The 18121-nt window shown below is 50.6% G+C and overlaps 1 protein-coding gene across 1 annotated transcript; it reads right to left on the bottom strand.

Moving 5' to 3' along the window:
• Positions 1 to 5302: 5302 nt before the first annotated feature.
• On the bottom strand, positions 5303 to 12885 carry LOC135533023 (ceramide glucosyltransferase-B-like). Its single transcript, XM_064960421.1, has 4 exons — positions 12679 to 12885; positions 9523 to 9609; positions 8520 to 8706; positions 5303 to 8053 (listed from the first exon to the last, which is right to left on the bottom strand). Exons 1-4 carry the CDS (start codon positions 12807 to 12809, stop codon positions 7883 to 7885), a joined length of 576 nt encoding a protein of 191 aa, XP_064816493.1. The 5' UTR covers positions 12810 to 12885; the 3' UTR covers positions 5303 to 7882.
• Positions 12886 to 18121: the final 5236 nt, after the last annotated feature.

The raw sequence follows: 18121 nt of genomic DNA, 5'->3' as shown, positions 1-18121 counted from the left end.
TTTTTTTTAACAGAAGTTTGTCCAGCCTTTTTGTTTTCCCGCTGCTTATAGATTAAATACCTACAATAATAATCATCAAAAACTTTAAATAAATTAGGCGTCATAAAGCAAAAAAAAAAAAAAAAAAAAAAAAAAAAAAAGTATCTAACAAACTTCATAAATATACATATCGTAACATGTTTAAAAAATAATATAACATCTGTACAATTGAAATAGACAGAATGGATTCCAAACAGACCCTGTTCTGCTACAGTGAGCCATTTGTTCCCCACATAGTACACTACTTTTGACCAGAGTAGCTTTGTCCAAGCCAGCATGACTCCATCTCCTGTTTGTGAAGTACAACCCCCACCGGGAACATGACTCTGGTCAACAACAAAAAAACACACAAAAAATGGTGTACTATATTAGGGAAAAGGGTTTGATTTTGGACATACCCTCCAGAGACACTTGATACTTTGGTCCATTAGAACTGCAAGGCAAGCAGTCTCTCATTCACAGATAGTTGGGTACATCATGAAGCAGTCTAAAGCAGTGCGTTCCTCTCCCTAACCAAGTTCAAGCCTCCACATACTGTGCTAGTATCAGGAGGGGTTTGGGGTCAATTTCAGTCAATTCAGGAAGTCCACTGAAATCTCCATTCAAAACGCTTTTTAAAAATGGAGGACAACTCAGAATAGCAATTGATTTTACTTTCTGAATTGACTAGAATTCCAAAGAATTTGACTCATCTACTCGTCAGCTAACTGAAAACCTTAAAGCAAATAGTTAACTTGACATTTTTACATGCATTTTATTATATTGAATAATTGTTTCAAACTCCTGGAACAACACAATATTGAATCTGAAAGATGAAATGTTATTTATTTTTTTATACGGTCTTGTCTTCCAATAACAAATCTGAAATGTTTCAAAACAGGATGTGATATATTTCTCATATCCTGTTATAGTGGAATACAGCGACATCTCGTTCAGAGAACTGTAATCCTTTATTGCTGTTACTTTTCATTCCTCTTCCTGTCATTAAAAACAACGCCAGAATGTGTGTGTCCCAAATGGCACCCTATTCCCTACATAGTGTGCAACCCCCCCCCCAATAAGGCCCTGGTCAAAAGTAGTGCACTATATAAGGAATAGGGTACCATTTGTGACAAATGCAATATCAGCCATAATATTTATAAGTTTGTATCAACAACAGATTTGACAAGACAGATAGAAGTAAACGGAACCACATCATCGTCATATCCTTCATCTCATCAGCAGAGTAGGAAACCGGTAGCCTACGGTCAAGACAGTGCACAAACAGATCTGGGACCAGGCTAGGAGATGGACAGATCTGGGATCAGGCTAGGAGATGGACAGATCTGGGACCAGGCTAGGAGATGGACAGATCTGGGACCAGGCTAGGAGATGGACAGATCTGGGACCAGGCTAGGAGATGTGCAGATCTGGAACCAGGCTAGGAGATGTGCAGATCTGGAACCAGGCTAGGAGATGTGCAGATCTGGAACCAGGCTAGGAGATGTGCAGATCTGGAACCAGGCTAGGAGATGTGCAGATCTGGAACCAGGCTAGGAGATGTGCAGATCTGGAACCAGGCTAGGAGATGTGCAGATCTGGGACCAGGCTAGGAGATGTGCAGATCTGGGACCAGGCTAGGAGATGTGCAGATCTGGGACCAGGCTAGGAGATGTGCAGATCTGGGACCAGGCTAGGAGATGGACAGATCTGGGATCAGGCTAGGAGATGTGCAGATCTGGGACCAGGCTAGGAGATGGACAGATCTGGGACCAGGCTAGGAGATGGACAGATCTGGGACCAGGCTAGGAGATGGACAGATCTGGGACCAGGCTAGGAGATGGACAGATCTGGGACCAGGCTAGGAGATGGACAGATCTGGGACCAGGCTAGGAGATGGACAGATCTGGGACCAGGCTAGGAGATGGACAGATCTGGGACCAGGCTAGGAGATGGACAGATCTGGGACCAGGCTAGGAGATGGACAGATCTGGGACCAGGCTAGGAGATGGACAGATCTGGGACCAGGCTAGGAGATGGACAGATCTGGGACCAGGCTAGGAGATGGACAGATCTGGGACCAGGCTAGGAGATGTGCAGATCTGGGACCAGGCTAGGAGATGTGCAGATCTGGGACCAGGCTAGGAGATGGACAGATCTGGGACCAGGCTAGGAGATGGACAGATCTGGGAACAGGCTAGGAGATGGACAGATCTGGGACCAGGCTAGGAGATGTGCAGATCTGGGACCAGGCTAGGAGATGGACAGATCTGGGACCAGGCTCGGAGATGGACAGATCTGGGACCAGGCTCGGAGATGGACAGATCTGGGACCAGGCTAGGAGATGTGCAGATCTGGGACCAGGCTAGGAGATGGACAGATCTGGGACCAGGCTAGGAGATGTGCAGATCTGGGACCAGGCTAGGAGATGTGCAGATCTGGGACCAGGCTAGGAGATGGACAGATCTGGGACCAGGCTCGGAGATGGACAGATCTGGGACCAGGCTAGGAGATGGACAGATCTGTGACCAGGCTAGGAGATGGACAGATCTGGGACCAGGCTAGGAGATGTGCAGATCTGGGACCAGGCTAGGAGATGGACAGATCTGGGACCAGGCTAGGAGATGGACAGATCTGGGACCAGGCTAGGAGATGTGCAGATCTGGGACCAGGCTAGGAGATGTGCAGATCTGGGACCAGGCTAGGAGATGGACAGATCTGGGACCAGGCTAGGAGATGGTCCAATTGCACTTGGTGCAACACCAGGGTTTAAGTCCAGGGAAAGTCTCAGGCCAGACACCAGGGAAAGTCTCAGGCCAGACACCAGGCCAGACACCAGGGAAAGTCTCAGGCCAGACACCAGGGAAAGTCTCAGGCCAGACACCAGGGAAAGTCTCAGGCCAGACACCAGGGAAAGTCTCAGGCCAGACACCAGGGAAAGTCTCAGGCCAGACACCAGGGAAAGTCTCAGGCCAGACACCAGGGAAAGTCTCAGGCCAGACACCAGGGAAAGTCTCAGGCCAGACACCAGGGAAAGTCTCAGGCCAGACACCAGGGAAAGTCTCAGGCCAGACACCAGGCCAGACACCAGGGAAAGTCTCAGGCCAGACACCAGGGAAAGTCTCAGGCCAGACACCAGGGAAAGTCTCAGGCCAGACACCAGGGAAAGTCTCAGGCCAGACACCAGGCCAGACACCAGGGAAAGTCTCAGGCCAGACACCAGGGAAAGTCTCAGGCCAGACACCAGGGAAAGTCTCAGGCCAGACACCAGGGAAAGTCTCAGGCCAGACACCAGGGAAAGTCTCAGGCCAGACACCAGGGAAAGTCTCAGGCCAGACACCAGGGAAAGTCTCAGGCCAGACACCAGGCCAGACACCAGGGAAAGTCTCAGGCCAGACACCAGGGAAAGTCTCAGGCCAGACACCAGGCCAGACACCAGGGAAAGTCTCAGGCCAGACACCAGGGAAAGTCTCAGGCCAGACACCAGGGAAAGTCTCAGGCCAGACACCAGGCCAGACACCAGGGAAAGTCTCAGGCCAGACACCAGGGAAAGTCTCAGGCCAGACACCAGGCCAGACACCAGGGAAAGTCTCAGGCCAGACACCAGGGAAAGTCTCAGGCCAGACACCAGGGAAAGTCTCAGGCCAGACACCAGGCCAGACACCAGGGAAAGTCTCAGGCCAGACACCAGGGAAAGTCTCAGGCCAGACACCAGGGAAAGTCTCAGGCCAGACACCAGGCCAGACACCAGGGAAAGTCTCAGGCCAGACACCAGGGAAAGTCTCAGGCCAGACACCAGGCCAGACACCAGGGAAAGTCTCAGGCCAGACACCAGGCCAGACACCAGGGAAAGTCTCAGGCCAGACACCAGGGAAAGTCTCAGGCCAGACACCAGGGCTGTGGTTACAGTGGAAAGAGCCCATTGGAGATTCCTGTGACGAATTTTAAAGTATCCATCTCCCATAACAGCTGAAACATACCGTTTGCTAGTAGTCAGCATGAAGACGTTCTAAACACGATCAGCACAAGAGAATCAATCTGACAGCATGTGGCATCAATTCGTTTCACCACGGCAATAGCGCAATGGTGCTTTAACGACTAATCTAATACAAATTGACCAGAAAATAACATGAGGTTACCCATGCAACAAAATAATTGTAACTAAATCAAGATCAAGGTTGCCATGCCCAGCCCCAGAGTCTAAACCTGGTTGACCCCGCCCCTATCTACCCAGCCCCAGAGTCTAAACCTGGTTGACCCCGCCCCTATCTACCCAGCCCCAGAGTCTAAACCTGGTTGACCCCCCTATCTACCCAGCCCCAGAGTCTAAACCTGGTTGACCCCCCCTATCTACCCAGCCCCAGAGTCTAAACCTGGTTGACCCCGCCCCTATCTACCCAGCCCCAGAGTCTAAACCTGGTTGACCCCGCCCCTATCTACCCAGCCCCAGAGTCTAAACCTGGTTGACCCCGCCCCTATCTACCCAGCCCCAGAGTCTAAATCTGGTTGACCCCGCCCCTATCTACCCAGCCCCAGAGTCTAAACCTGGTTGACCCCGCCCTATCTACCCAGCCCCAGAGTCTAAACCTGGTTGACCCCGCCCCTATCTACCCAGCCCCAGAGTCTAAACCTGGTTGACCCCGCCCCTCTCTACCCAGCCCCAGAGTCTAAACCTGGTTGACCCCGCCCCTCTCTACCCAGCCCCAGAGTCTAAACCTGGTTGACCCCGCCCCTATCTACCCAGCCCCAGAGTCTAAACCTGGTTGACCCCGCCCCTATCTACCCAGCCCCAGAGTCTAAACCTGGTTGACCCCGCCCCTATCTACCCAGCCCCAGAGTCTAAACCTGGTTGACCCCGCCCCTATCTACCCAGCCCCAGAGTCTAAACCTGGTTGACCCCGCCCCTATCTACCCAGCCCCAGAGTCTAAACCTGGTTGACCCCGCCCCCTCTCTACCCAGCCCCAGAGTCTAAATCTGGTTGACCCCGCCCCTCTCTACCCAGCCCCAGAGTCTAAACCTGGTTGACCCCGCCCCTATCTACCCAGCCCCAGAGTCTAAACCTGGTTGACCCCCCCCAACCCCATCTACCCAACCCCAGAGTCTAAACCTGGTTGACCCCGCCCCTATCTACCCAGCCACAGAGTCTAAACCTGGTTGACCCCGCCCATCTACCCAGCCACAGAGTCTAAACCTGGTTGATCCCGCCCCCATCTACCCAACCCCAGAGTCTAAACCTGGTTGACCCCGCCCCCATCTACCCAACCCCAGAGTCTAAATCTGGTTGACCCCCCACCCCCACATCTACCCAACCCCAGAGTCGACACCTGGCAGGCAATTGTCACAAGTAGTCTAGTATTTAGGGGTAGGGTGCTATTTGGGTCAGACATACAGCTATTGAACTTCCACACTAGACAATGTGACACTAATGAAATGAATCGGGGCAGAAAACTGAAACACATGGACAATTTGGATAATCATATTCCAACAAAAACAACAAAAAGTAACATTTCCAAAAACCTTTGACTAAGTGCATTCTTGCCGTTTTTCCTTCTCCAGTAAAGCGAGATAGTCAGGGCCCTCTGTTTCAATAGAGAACGCTGACAGAGCAGGCGTGTCGAGTCAGAGGAACGTTAAGAACAAGAGGATTCTCATAGTTCAGAGAGAGAAAAGAGACACGGAGCTTCATACTGTAGGGTCAGAGGGGTGCAGGCTTTTGTTTCAGCCCAGCACTAACACCCCCAATTCAGCTAATCATGGGCTAAAAAGTGTGTTAGTGCTGGGCTGAAACAAAAGCCTGCACACCCAATACAGCTCCAGGAGCTGGAGACAGTGATTTTACTAGATCAGATCAGCCTATCCAGCAGCCGAAACTCAACTCTGAAACTCCAAGCCAGTTCCAGCACACTTCTTCATCGTTTCCCCTGTAATCAGGGCCTGATTTAGACCTGGGACACCAGGTGGGTGATTCCCCTCTAATCAGGGCCTGATTTAGACCTGGGACACCAGGTGGGTGATTCCCCTCTAATCAGGGCCTGATTTAGACCTGGGACACCAGGTGGGTGATTCCTCTCTAATCAGGGCCTGATTTAGACCTGGGACACCAGGTGGGTGAAATGAATGATCAGGTAGAACAGAGAACCAGCAGGCTCTGAACCTCGTAGGGTCAGAGTTGAATACCCCTGGTTAAGACCATGGTTGTATCACAAATGACACCCCTGTGGGCTTTAGTCAAACGCCACACACTACACAGGGAATAGGGTGTACACTACACAGGGAATAGGGTGTACACTACACAGGGAATAGGGTGTACACTACACAGGGCATAGGGTGTACACTACACAGGGAATAGGGTGTACACTACACAGGGAATAGGGTGTACACTACACAGGGAATAGGGTGTACACTACACAGGGCATAGGGTGTACACTACACAGGGAATAGGGTGTACACTACACAGGGAATAGGGTGTACACTACACAGGGAATAGGGTGTACACTACACAGGGAATAGGGTGTACACTACACAGGGAATAGGGAGCCATTTGCGACGCATCCAGTCTGTTGAAAATAGCCAGCAACCTCACAGCAGAAAGACCATGGTGCTTGAAAACCTGGCCAATAAACCCAAAAAAATGGAACGAAGAGAATTCCTAGGTTTGGACCTTAAGTTTTCACATTAAAACAATATTAAATGAGTATAGAATCAAGACTAAATGAGGAATAGGGTGTAATTTGGGACGTAGCGCTCACTTCACGACAGGAGGATCTTGGTTTTCAACAGTTTGGATGATAGACAGAAAAAGAATTAGTAATAAATTATATATTTCAACACACAGGTTAAAAACCATCAAACACGATGAATTCCAGATGACGTTTTCTACCCGCCACGCCCATAAGGGTAGTTTCCTTCTTCTCGTCACGCCCACAGCGGGTAGTTTCCTTCTAGCCGTCACGCCCACAGCGGGTAGTTTCCTTCTAGCCGTCACGCCCACAGCGGGTAGTTTCCTTCTTCTCGTCACGCCCACAGCGGGTAGTTTCCTTCTAGCCGTCACGCCCACAGCGGGTTGTTTCCTTCTTCTCGTCACGCCCACAGCGGGTAGTTTCCTTCTAGCCGTCACGCCCACAGCGGGTTGTTTCCTTCTAGCCGTCACGCCCCCACAGCGGGTAGTTTCCTTCTTCTCGTCACTTCCACAGCGGGTAGTTTCCTTCTAGCCGTCACGCCCACAGCGGGTAGTTTCCTTCTAGCCGTCACGCCCCCACAGCGGGTAGTTTCCTTCTTCTCGTCACTTCCACAGCGGGTAGTTTCCTTCTAGCCGTCACGCCCACAGCGGGTAGTTTCCTTCTAGCCGTCACGCCCACAGCGGGTAGTTTCCTTCTTCTCGTCACGCCCACAGCGGGTAGTTTCCTTCTTCTCATCACGCCCACAGCGGGTAGTTTCCTTCTCGCCGTCACGCCCACAGCGGGTAGTTTCCTTCTACCCGTCATGCCCACAGCGGGTAGTTTCCTTCTTCTCGTCATGCGCACAGCGGGTTGTTTATTTTCTTCCACTCAATGTTGCCATCTCTCTCTGGCCGTATACCAAACGGCACCCTATTCCCTATATAGTGCACTACTTTAGACCAGAGCCCTATGGAACCCTATTCCCTATATAGTGCACTACTTTAGACCAGAGCCCTATGGAACCCTATTCCCTATATAGTGCACTACCTTAAACCAGAGCAGAAACATAAAAGCAAGTGTGGGCCCTGGTCAAAAGTAGTTGACTATATAGGATGCTGAGCAGTCTGTGTCTGGTATTGTCTCTGGCCCCTGGGGGTGATTGGACTCGGGTCATGTGTCCCTGTAGGTGGACTTAAGCTGGTAGCTATACATCCAGGATCTCCTCGGCCGTACCCCCACATCGTAACCTGTAGCGCCCCGTTCTCCAGCTGATGGTGGGGTCCCACAGGGCCGACAGGAAGATCTGGATGGTCATGGACTCTCTGATGAACCAGGCTACAGCGTAGTCCAGTTTGGAGAAGGCCGGCGCACCGCCCTGTAGGGAGAGAAGGAAAAACATACTCCGTTGGTTTCTTCAACACGATTTATTCTGAACTTTTCTGTGTCTCAGTTAGAGTAACGAGCGGTGGTTATCAGTTTTTACATCCCAGACATAACATTAATAGCAGACAACCTGGTTAACTTGGATGTAGTCAGAGATGATCCACACCAGACAGTGTGTGTGTGTGTGTGTGTGTGTGTGTGTGTACCTGAACTCCTCGGAGCTGGATGTAGTCAGAGATGAACTACGCCAGACTGTGTGTGTGTGTGTACCTGAACTCCTCGGAGCTGGATGTAGTCAGAGATGAACCACGCCAGACTGTGTGTGTGTGTGTGTGTGTGTGTGTGTGTGTGTGTGTGTGTGTGTGTGTGTGTGTGTGTGTGTGTGCCTGAACTCCTCGGAGCTGGATGTAGTCAGAGATGAACCACGCCAGACTGTGTGTGTGTGTGTGTGTGTGTACCTGAACTCCTCGGAGCTGGATGTAGTCAGAGATGAACCACGCCAGACAGTGGCACATGAAGAAGACCATAATATCCCAGTGGAACACGTGATGCGCGGCCCAGCCAATGATCAGGCTGGCTACGAAACACTCTGAGATGGGCTCACATATGGTGGCGGGGAGCATGTTGATACGAAGCTTGGCCCACCTGAGAGGGGAGGGACAGACCACAGAATTACAAATCAACGGGTGTCCCCATTCAGGTCAATTACGTTATAATGGGTGGACTGGCAGCCATTTTGAGTGTCCACATAGCAGTAAAGCAGGAAGTAGTGGACTGGCGGCCATTTTGAGTGTCCACATAGCAGTAAAGCAGGAAGTAGTGGACTGGCGGCCATTTTGAGTGTCCACATAGCAGTAAAGCAGGAAGTAGTGGACTGGCGGACATTTTGAGTGTCCACATAGCAGTAAAGCAGGAAGTAGTGGACTGGCGGCCATTTTGAGTGTCCACATAGCAATAAAGCAGGAAGTAGTGGACTGGCGGCCATTTTGAGTGTCCACATAGCAATAAAGCAGGCGTTAAAAAAAACATTATGTTTCTATGGATGAGACACCCTTAGACTAATCTATAGACACATCTACGTAACTTTAGCCTATATCACACTATAATGTCTTATCACACTATACACAAGTGAAAAATATATTTGATCTCTTTAAAAAAAAAATGAATGACATTGATCAGAGTCAGTAGATCTGAAGCCATCTGAATCCCAATGTGGCAGGTTAGTCAGTGGACTATTGGGAGACTGAAACAGCTAAACTAGCTTTTAGAAATAAAATGCCACTTGTTCAAATAATCTAGGACAGAGGGTGTCAAACTCAATTCCCGGAGAGTTGTGTCTACTTAAATTGATCAATCAAGTACAAAAGGGAGGAGAGAAAGAACTCGGTCCCTTGGTCCTCCGGGAATCTGCTCTATAACAGTGGCTGAGTGTGAAAGTCTAAGCCCTGATAGTTTGTTTACCTGATCATACGGGACTGGAACTGAGCAACTGAATAGGACCCGGAGTTCTGCATGGCTACCTGCGTTGCCATGGAGAATTTCCATCCCCTGTGAGATAAAGAGAGAGGGACAAAGGAAACAGTTAGCCCCTTCGGTTCAAAGTTCAGCCACAAATCACTCACGTTGATTTTTAGCTAGCGGTGGCTAAAGTTGGCAGACCTTTGTAGATGGCTGCTTAAAGAAAACCAAGCCACATATTACAGAGCCTCCTTGCCCATAGACTCCTTTCAGGTTGAGGAAATATATCTAACATCAAGTTGTAAAATAGTGAACTTCCCCTTTAACTTCCCCTTTAAGAGCTGGAGTTAAGAATTGCTGGCCAATGGCCGGTAATCCAATGAACGTTTTCAATAACACCAAAACACGACCGGGTCAAATCATCAATGTTTTGTGGATCAACAATAAAACAGGTCAAAGTGTCAGGGGTTAAAAGGCAAAGATGGGAACCGGGTTCAGGGCTCCCGAGTGGCGCAGGTCTAAGGCACTGCACCTCAGCGCTAGAGGCGTCACTACAGACCCTGGTTCAATTCCAGGCTGTATCACAGCGGTCTAAGGCACTGCACCTCAGCGCTAGAGGCGTCACTACAGGCCCTGGTTCGATTCCAGGCTGTATCACAGCGGTCTAAGGCACTGCACCTCAGCGCTAGAGGCGTCACTACAGACCCTGGTTCGATTCCAGGCTGTATCACAACAGGCCACGTTTGGGAATCCCAACGGGCGGCGCACAATTGGCCCAGCGTCCTGATGGTTTGGCCGGTGTCGGCCGTCATTGTAAATAATAATTTGTTCTTAACGGACTTGCTTTGTAAAATAAAAGGCTAAATACATTATTTATATAATTCTTTTACATTTTTGAAAAATAATAATAAGTTTACATTTTGAAGACTGACCAACACCATCAATAAACAAGGAATGTTGAGAGACATTTGTGCCCTTAAACAGCCGAGAACAAAAACACTATTCCTTGTGTTTCGATGTGTACAATATGCAAACTTTATAGCCAACTTCATTTTAAACTTTCCTAAAACAATAATTGTCTCATGGTTCAACTGTCAGAGCACTAAGAGCTCAGAGCACTAAATGCATCAGGGCAATGCATGCTTAGACTTGGGAGTACGATAGACAAACACAATTCAGAAGAAGTGTCAACATACGTTATATGATAAACCAGGCTGTATTGAGCTCAGGGTCAGATAACCTCAGGTTAGCTGTAACATGTATGATAAAGGGTCAGGGTTAGGGTCAAGGTCAGGGTCAGATAACCTCAGGTTAGCTGTAACATGTATGATAAAGGGTCAGGGTTAGGGTCAAGGTCAGGGTCAGATAACCTCAGGTTAGCTGTAACATGTATGATAAAGGGTCAGGGTCAGGGTCAAGGTCAGGGTCAGATAACCTCAGGTTAGCTGTAACATGTATGATAAAGGGTCAGGGTTAGGGTCAAGGTCAGGGTCAGATAACCTCAGGTTAGCTGTAACATGTATGATAAAGGGTCAGGGTCAGGGTTAGGGTCAAGGTCAGGGTCAGATAACCTCAGGTTAGCTGTAACATGTATGATAAAGGGTCAGGGTCAGGGTTAGGGTCAAGGTCAGGGTCAGATAACCTCAGGTTAGCTGTAACATGTATGATAAAGGGTCAGGGTCGGGGTCAGGGTCAGATAACCTCAGGTTAGCTGTAACATGTATGATAAAGGGTCAGGGTCGGGGTCAGGGTCAGATAACATCAGGTTAGCTGTAACATGTATGATAAAGGGTCAGGGTTAGGGTCAAGGTCAGGGTCAGATAACCTCAGGTTAGCTGTAACATGTATGATAAAGGGTCAGGGTCAGGGTCAAGGTCAGGGTCAGATAACCTCAGGTTAGCTGTAACATGTATGATAAAGGGTCGGGGTCAGGGTCAGATAACCTCAGGTTAGCTGTAACATGTATGATAAAGGGTCAGGGTTAGGGTCAAGGTCAGGGTCAGATAACCTCAGGTTAGCTGTAACATGTATGATAAAGGGTCAGGGTTAGGGTCAGGGTCGGGGTCGGGGTCAGGGTCAGATAACCTCAGGTTAGCTGTAACATGTATGATAAAGGGTCAGGGTCAGGGTTAGGGTCAAGGTCAGGGTCAGATAACCTCAGGTTAGCTGTAACATGTATGATAAAGGGTCAGGGTTAGGGTCAAGGTCAGGGTCAGATAACCTCAGGTTAGCTGTAACATGTATGATAAAGGGTCAGGGTCAGGGTCAGGGTCGGGGTCAGGGTCAGATAACCTCAGGTTAGCTGTAACATGTATGATAAAGGGTCAGGGTTAGGGTCAAGGTCAGGGTCAGATAACCTCAGGTTAGCTGTAACATGTATGATAAAGGGTCAGGGTTAGGGTCAAGGTCAGGGTCAGATAACCTCAGGTTAGCTGTAACATGTATGATAAAGGGTCAGGGTTAGGGTCAAGGTCAGGGTCAGATAACCTCAGGTTAGCTGTAACATGTATGATAAAGGGTCAGGGTCAGGGTCAAGGTCAGGGTCAGATAACCTCAGGTTAGCTGTAACATGTATGATAAAGGGTCAGGGTCAGGGTCGGGGTCAGGGTCAGATAACCTCAGGTTAGCTGTAACATGTATGATAAAGGGTCAGGGTCAGGGTCAAGGTCAGGGTCAGATAACCTCAGGTTAGCTGTAACATGTATGATAAAGGGTCGGGGTCAGGGTCAGATAACATCAGGTTAGCTGTAACATGTATGATAAAGGGTCAGGGTTAGGGTCAAGGTCAGGGTTAGATAACCTCAGGGTTAGGGTCAGGGTCAGGGTTAGATAACCTCAGGGTCAGGGTCAGATAACCTCAGGTTAGCTGTAACATGTATGATAAAGGGTCAGGGTTAGGGTCAGAGTTAGGGTCAGAGTTAGGGTCAGAGTTAGGGTCAGAGTTAGGGTCAGAGTTAGGGTCAGAGTTAGATAACCTCAGGTTAGCTGTAACATGTATGATAAAGGGTCAGGGTTAGGGTTAGGGTCAGGGTCAGATAACCTCAGGTTAGCTGTAACATGTATGATAAAGGGTCAGGGTTAGGGTCAGGGTCAGAGTTAGGGTCAGGGTCAGATAACCTCAGGTTAGCTGTAACATGTATGATAAAGTAATGTCTGTACCTGTCAGCGATGGCCTTCGCCATAAAGTAGTCCTCGGCGATGTACTGAGCGAAGGTTATGAGCCCTCCAGCCTGGTCCAAGATATCTTTCCTCATCAAACATGACATCCCTGTCACACACTTAATACCCATCACGTTGGCTGAGATGTAGGAGCGTGGGTGGGACGTGCCAAAGTACACCTGTGAGAAAGACGGAGGTCGATTAGTAGGACAGGTCTTTAGCCTTCGACCCCGAGATCCAAGTATCCGTGACAGAAAAGTTAGGGGGAAAAAAACACAATATTGGAATTTCAGAACCTCTGTCTATTTTGTGTGTGTGTGAACCACCCTTCATTTTATATATATATACAGGGGGTACCGGTACAGAGTCAATGTGGAGGCTATATACAGGGGGTACCAGTACAGAATCAATGTGGAGGCTATATACAGGGGGTACCGGTACAGAGTCAATGTGGAGGCTATATACAGTGGGTACCGGTACAGAGTCAATGTGGAGGCTATATACAGGGGGTACCGGTACAGAGTCAATGTGGAGGCTATATACAGGGGGTACCGGTACAGAGTCAATGTGGAGGCTATATACAGGGGGTACCGGTACAGAGTCAATGTGGAGGCTATATACAGGGGGTACCGGTACAGAGTCAATGTGGAGGCTATATACAGGGGGTACCGGTACAGAGTCAATGTGGAGGCTATATACAGGGGGTACCGGTACAGAGTCAATGTGGAGGCTATATACAGGGGGTACCGGTACAGAGTCAATGTGGAGGCTATATACAGGGGGTACCGGTACAGAGTCAATGTGGAGGCTATATACAGGGGGTACCGGTACAGAGTCAATGTGGAGGCTATATACAGGGGGTACCGGTACAGAGTCAATGTGGAGGCTATATACAGGGGGTACCGGTACAGAGTCAATGTGGAGGCTATATACAGGGGGTACCGGTACAGAGTCAATGTGGAGGCTATATACAGGGTATTACGGTACAGAGTCAATGTGGAGGTTATATACAGGGGGTACCGGTACAGAGTCAATGTGGAGGCTATATACAGGGGGTACCGGTACAGAGTCAATGTGGAGGCTATATACAGGGGGTACCGGTACAGAGTCAATGTGGAGGCTATATACAGGGTGTTACGGTACAGAGTCAATCTGGAGGCTATATACAGGGTGTACCGGTACAGAGTCAATGTGGAGGCTATATACAGGGTGTACAGGTACAGAGTCAATGTGGAGGCTATATACAGGGTGTACCAGTACAGAGTCAATGTGGAGGCTATATACAGGGGGTACCGGTACAGAGTCAATGTGGAGGCTATATACAGGGTGTTACGGTACAGAGTCAATGTGGAGGCTAGATACAGGGGGTACCGGTACAGAGTCAATGTGGAGGCTATATACAGGGGGTACCGGTACAGAGTCAATGTGGAGGCTATATACAGGGGGTACCGGTACAGAGTCAATGTGGAGGCTATATACAGGGGGTACCGGTACAGAGTCAATGTGGAGGCTATATACAGGGGGTACCGGTACAGAGTCAATGTGGAGGCTATATACAGGGGGTACCGGTACAGAGTCAATGTGGAGGCTATATACAGGGGGTACCGGTACAGAGTCAATGTGGAGGCTATATACAGGGTATTACGGTACAGAGTCAATGTGGAGGTTATATACAGGGGGTACCGGTACAGAGTCAATGTGGAGGCTATATACAGGGGGTACCGGTACAGAGTCAATGTGGAGGCTATATACAGGTTGTACTGGTACAGAGTCAATGTGGAGGCTATATACAGGGTGTTACGGTACAGAGTCAATGTGGAGGCTATATACAGGTTGTACCAGTACAGAGTCAATGTGGAGGCTATATACAGGTTGTACTGGTACAGAGTCAATGTGGAGGCTATATACAGGTTGTACCAGTACAATGTGGAGGCTATATTCAGGTTGTACTGGTACAGAGTCAATGTGGAGGCTATATACAGGGTGTTACGGTACAGAGTCAATGTGGAGGCTAGATACAGGGGGTACCGGTACAGAGTCAATGTGGAGGCTATATACAGGGGGTTACCGGTACAGAGTCAATGTGGAGGTTATATACAGGGGTACCGGTACAGAGTCAATGTGGAGGCTATATACAGGGGGTACCGGTACAGAGTCAATGTGGAGGCTATATACAGGGGGTACCGGTACAGAGTCAATGTGGAGAGTCAATGTGGAGGCTATATACAGGGGGTACCGGTACAGAGTCAATGTGGAGGCTATATACAGGGGGTACCGGTACAGAGTCAATGTGGAGGCTATATACAGGGTACGGTACAGAGTCAATGTGGAGGCTATATACAGGGGGTACCGGTACAGAGTCAATGTGGAGGCTATATACAGGGGGTACCGGGAGGCTACAGAGTCAATGTGGAGGCTATATACAGGGGGTACCGGTACAGAGTCAATGTGGAGGCTATATACAGGGTGTTACGGTACAGAGTCAATCTGGAGGCTATATACAGGGTGTACCGGTACAGAGTCAATGTGGAGGCTATATACAGGGTGTACAGGTACAGAGTCAATGTGGAGGCTATATACAGGGTGTACCAGTACAGAGTCAATGTGGAGGCTATATACAGGGTGTACAGGTACAGAGTCAATGTGGAGGCTATATACAGGGTGTACCGGTACAGAGTCAATGTGGAGGCTGTATACAGGGGTACCCGGTACAGAGTCAATGTGGAGGCTGTATACAGGGGGTACCGGTACAGAGTCAATGTGGAGGCTGTATACAGGGGGTACCGGTACAGAGTCAATGTGGAGGCTGTATACAGGGGGTACCGGTACAGAGTCAATGTGGAGGCTGTATACAGGGGGTACCGGTACAGAGTCAATGTGGAGGCTTCATACAGGGGGTACCGGTACAGAGTCAATGTGGAGGCTATATACAGGGGGTACCGGTACAGAGTCAATGTGGAGGCTTCATACAGGGGGTACCGGTACAGAGTCAATGTGGAGGCTATATACAGGGGGTACCGGTACAGAGTCAATGTGGAGGCTTCATACAGGGGGTACCGGTACAGAGTCAATGTGGAGGCTATATACAGGGGGTACCGGTACAGAGTCAATGTGGAGGCTGTATACAGGGGTACCGGTACAGAGTCAATGTGGAGGCTGTATACAGGGGGTACCGGTACAGAGTCAATGTGGAGGCTACATACAGGGGGTACCGGTACAGAGTCAATGTGGAGGCTTCATACAGGGGGTACCGGTACAGAGTCAATGTGGAGGCTTCATACAGGGGGTACCGGTACAGAGTCAATGTGGAGGCTATATACAGGGGGTACCGGTACAGAGTCAATGTGGAGGCTATATACAGGGGGTACCGGTACAGAGTCAATGTGGAGGCTATATACAGGGGGTACCGGTACAGAGTCAATGTGGAGGCTATATACAGGGGGTACCGGTACAGAGTCAATGTGGAGGCTATATACAGGGGGTACCGGTACAGAGTCAATGTGGAGGCTATATACAGGGGGTACCGGTACAGAGTCAATGTGAAGGCTATATACAGGGGATACCGGTACAGAGTCAATGTGGAGGCTATATACAGGGGGTACCGGTACAGAGTCAATGTGAAGGCTATATACAGGGGGTACTGGTACAGAGTCAATGTGGAGACTATAAACAGGGCATTACGGTACAGAGTCAATGTGGAGGCTATATACAGGGCATTACGGTACAGAGTCAATGTGGAGGCTATATACAGGGGGTACCGGTAGAGAGTCAATGTGAAGGCTATATACAGGGGGTACCGGTACAGAGTCAATGTGAAGGCTATATACAGGGGGTACCGGTACAGAGTCAATGTAGAGGCTATATACAGGGGGTACTGGTACAGAGTCAATGTGGAGGCTATATACAGGGGGTACTGGTACAGAGTCAATATGGAGGCTATATACAGGGGTACTGGTACAGAGTCAATGTGGAGGCTATATACAGGGGGTACCGGTATAGAGTCAATGTGGAGGCTATACACAGGGGGTACCAGTACAGAGTCAATGTGCGGAGGAACAGGTTCGTCGAGGTAATGTGAAAGACTCACAGCTGTTATCTAATGTATTGACCCAGGGGTTGAATTCTTATCTAATCAAGGTAGTGTTTTATTTTCCATTAATTTAAAAATAAATGTTCAAATTTATCTTCCACTTAGACATTTTGTGTAGATCGATTAACAAAAAACAAATTAGATCCATTTTAGTCCCACAACCTAACAACAAAATGTGGAATAAGTAAAGAAGTGTGAATGCAAATGACTGCTGTCTGAACACACACACACCTCTCTGATTTGGTAACTTGCTGTTTGGAGTCAATATTCCAAAACGGATTTGAAAAACAAGTGATTTGAGCTTTAAGGCCTGTAGTGTGAACAAGGCTTCAGAACTCTATGGGTTAAGTCCTATAGATCTAGTAGAGCACCAGACTAGTGGTCTGTCTCTGTCTGGAAGAATGCTACGGTCTACCGGCTCCCCCGGCCCCCCCCCGGCCCCAGGCTCTCCAGGCCCCCACTCCCAGGCAACCGACTCCCCCGGCCCCCCGGCCCCAGGCTCTCCAGGCCCCCCACTCCCCAGGCAACCGACTCCCCGGCCCCCCCTGCCCCAGGCTTTCCAGGCCCCCCCACTCCCCAGGCAACCGACTCCCCCGGCCCCCCTGCCCCAGGCTCTCCAGGCCCCCCACTCCCCAGGCAACCGACTCCCCCGGCCCCCTGCCCCAGGCTCTCCAGGCCCCCACTCCCCAGGCAACCGACTCCCCCGGCCCCAGGCTCTCCAGGCCCCCCACTCCCCAGGCAACCGACTCCCCAGGCCCCCCCCGGCCCCAGGCTCTCCAGGCCCCCCCCCCCCAAAGGCTCTCCAGGCCCCCCACTCCCCAGGCAACCGACTCCCCGGCCCCAGGCTCTCCAGGCCCCCCACTCCCCAGGCAACCGACTCCCCGGCCCCCCCCGGCCCCAGGCTCTCCAGGCCCCCCCCCAGGCTCTCCTGGCCCCCGTCCCCAGGCTCTCCAGGCCCCCGTCCCCAGGCTCTCCAGGCCCCCCCCCCGTCCCCAGGCTCTCCAGGCCCCCGTCCCCAGGCTCTCCTGGCCCCCGTCCCCAGGCTCTCCAGGCCCCCCCCGTCCCCAGGCTCTCCAGGCCCCCCACTCCCCAGGCAACCGACTCCCCGGCCCCCCTGCCCCAGGCTCTCCAGGCCCCCCACTCCCCAGGCAACCGACTCCCCCGGCCCCAGGCTCTCCAGGCCCCCCACTCCCCAGGCAACCGACTCCCCAGGCCCCCCCGGCCCCAGGCTCTCCAGGCCCCCCCCAGGCTCTCCAGGCCCCCCACTCCCCAGGCAACCGACTCCCCGGCCCCAGGCTCTCCAGGCCCCCACTCCCCAGGCAACCGACTCCCCGGCCCCCCCGGCCCCAGGCT

The sequence above is a fragment of the Oncorhynchus masou genome, unplaced genomic scaffold (genome assembly GCF_036934945.1).
Source record: "Oncorhynchus masou masou isolate Uvic2021 unplaced genomic scaffold, UVic_Omas_1.1 unplaced_scaffold_2163, whole genome shotgun sequence".
NCBI lineage: Eukaryota > Metazoa > Chordata > Actinopteri > Salmoniformes > Salmonidae > Oncorhynchus > Oncorhynchus masou.
Note: the sequence above shows the minus strand (reverse complement) of the source record. Positions and strands in the feature narration are given on the sequence as shown.

Coding starts and splice junctions, on each gene's coding strand:
- LOC135533023 (XM_064960421.1), bottom strand. CDS start 12,809: ATGGGTATTAAGTGTGTGACAGGGATGTCATGTTTGATGAGGAAAGAT. Junction 8,707..9,522: donor TTCCAGTCCCGTATGATCAG/GTAAACAAACTA, acceptor CTCCCCTCTCAG/GTGGGCCAAGCTTCGTATCA. Junction 8,054..8,519: donor TCCAGCTCCGAGGAGTTCAG/GTACACACACAC, acceptor CTCTCCCTACAG/GGCGGTGCGCCGGCCTTCTC.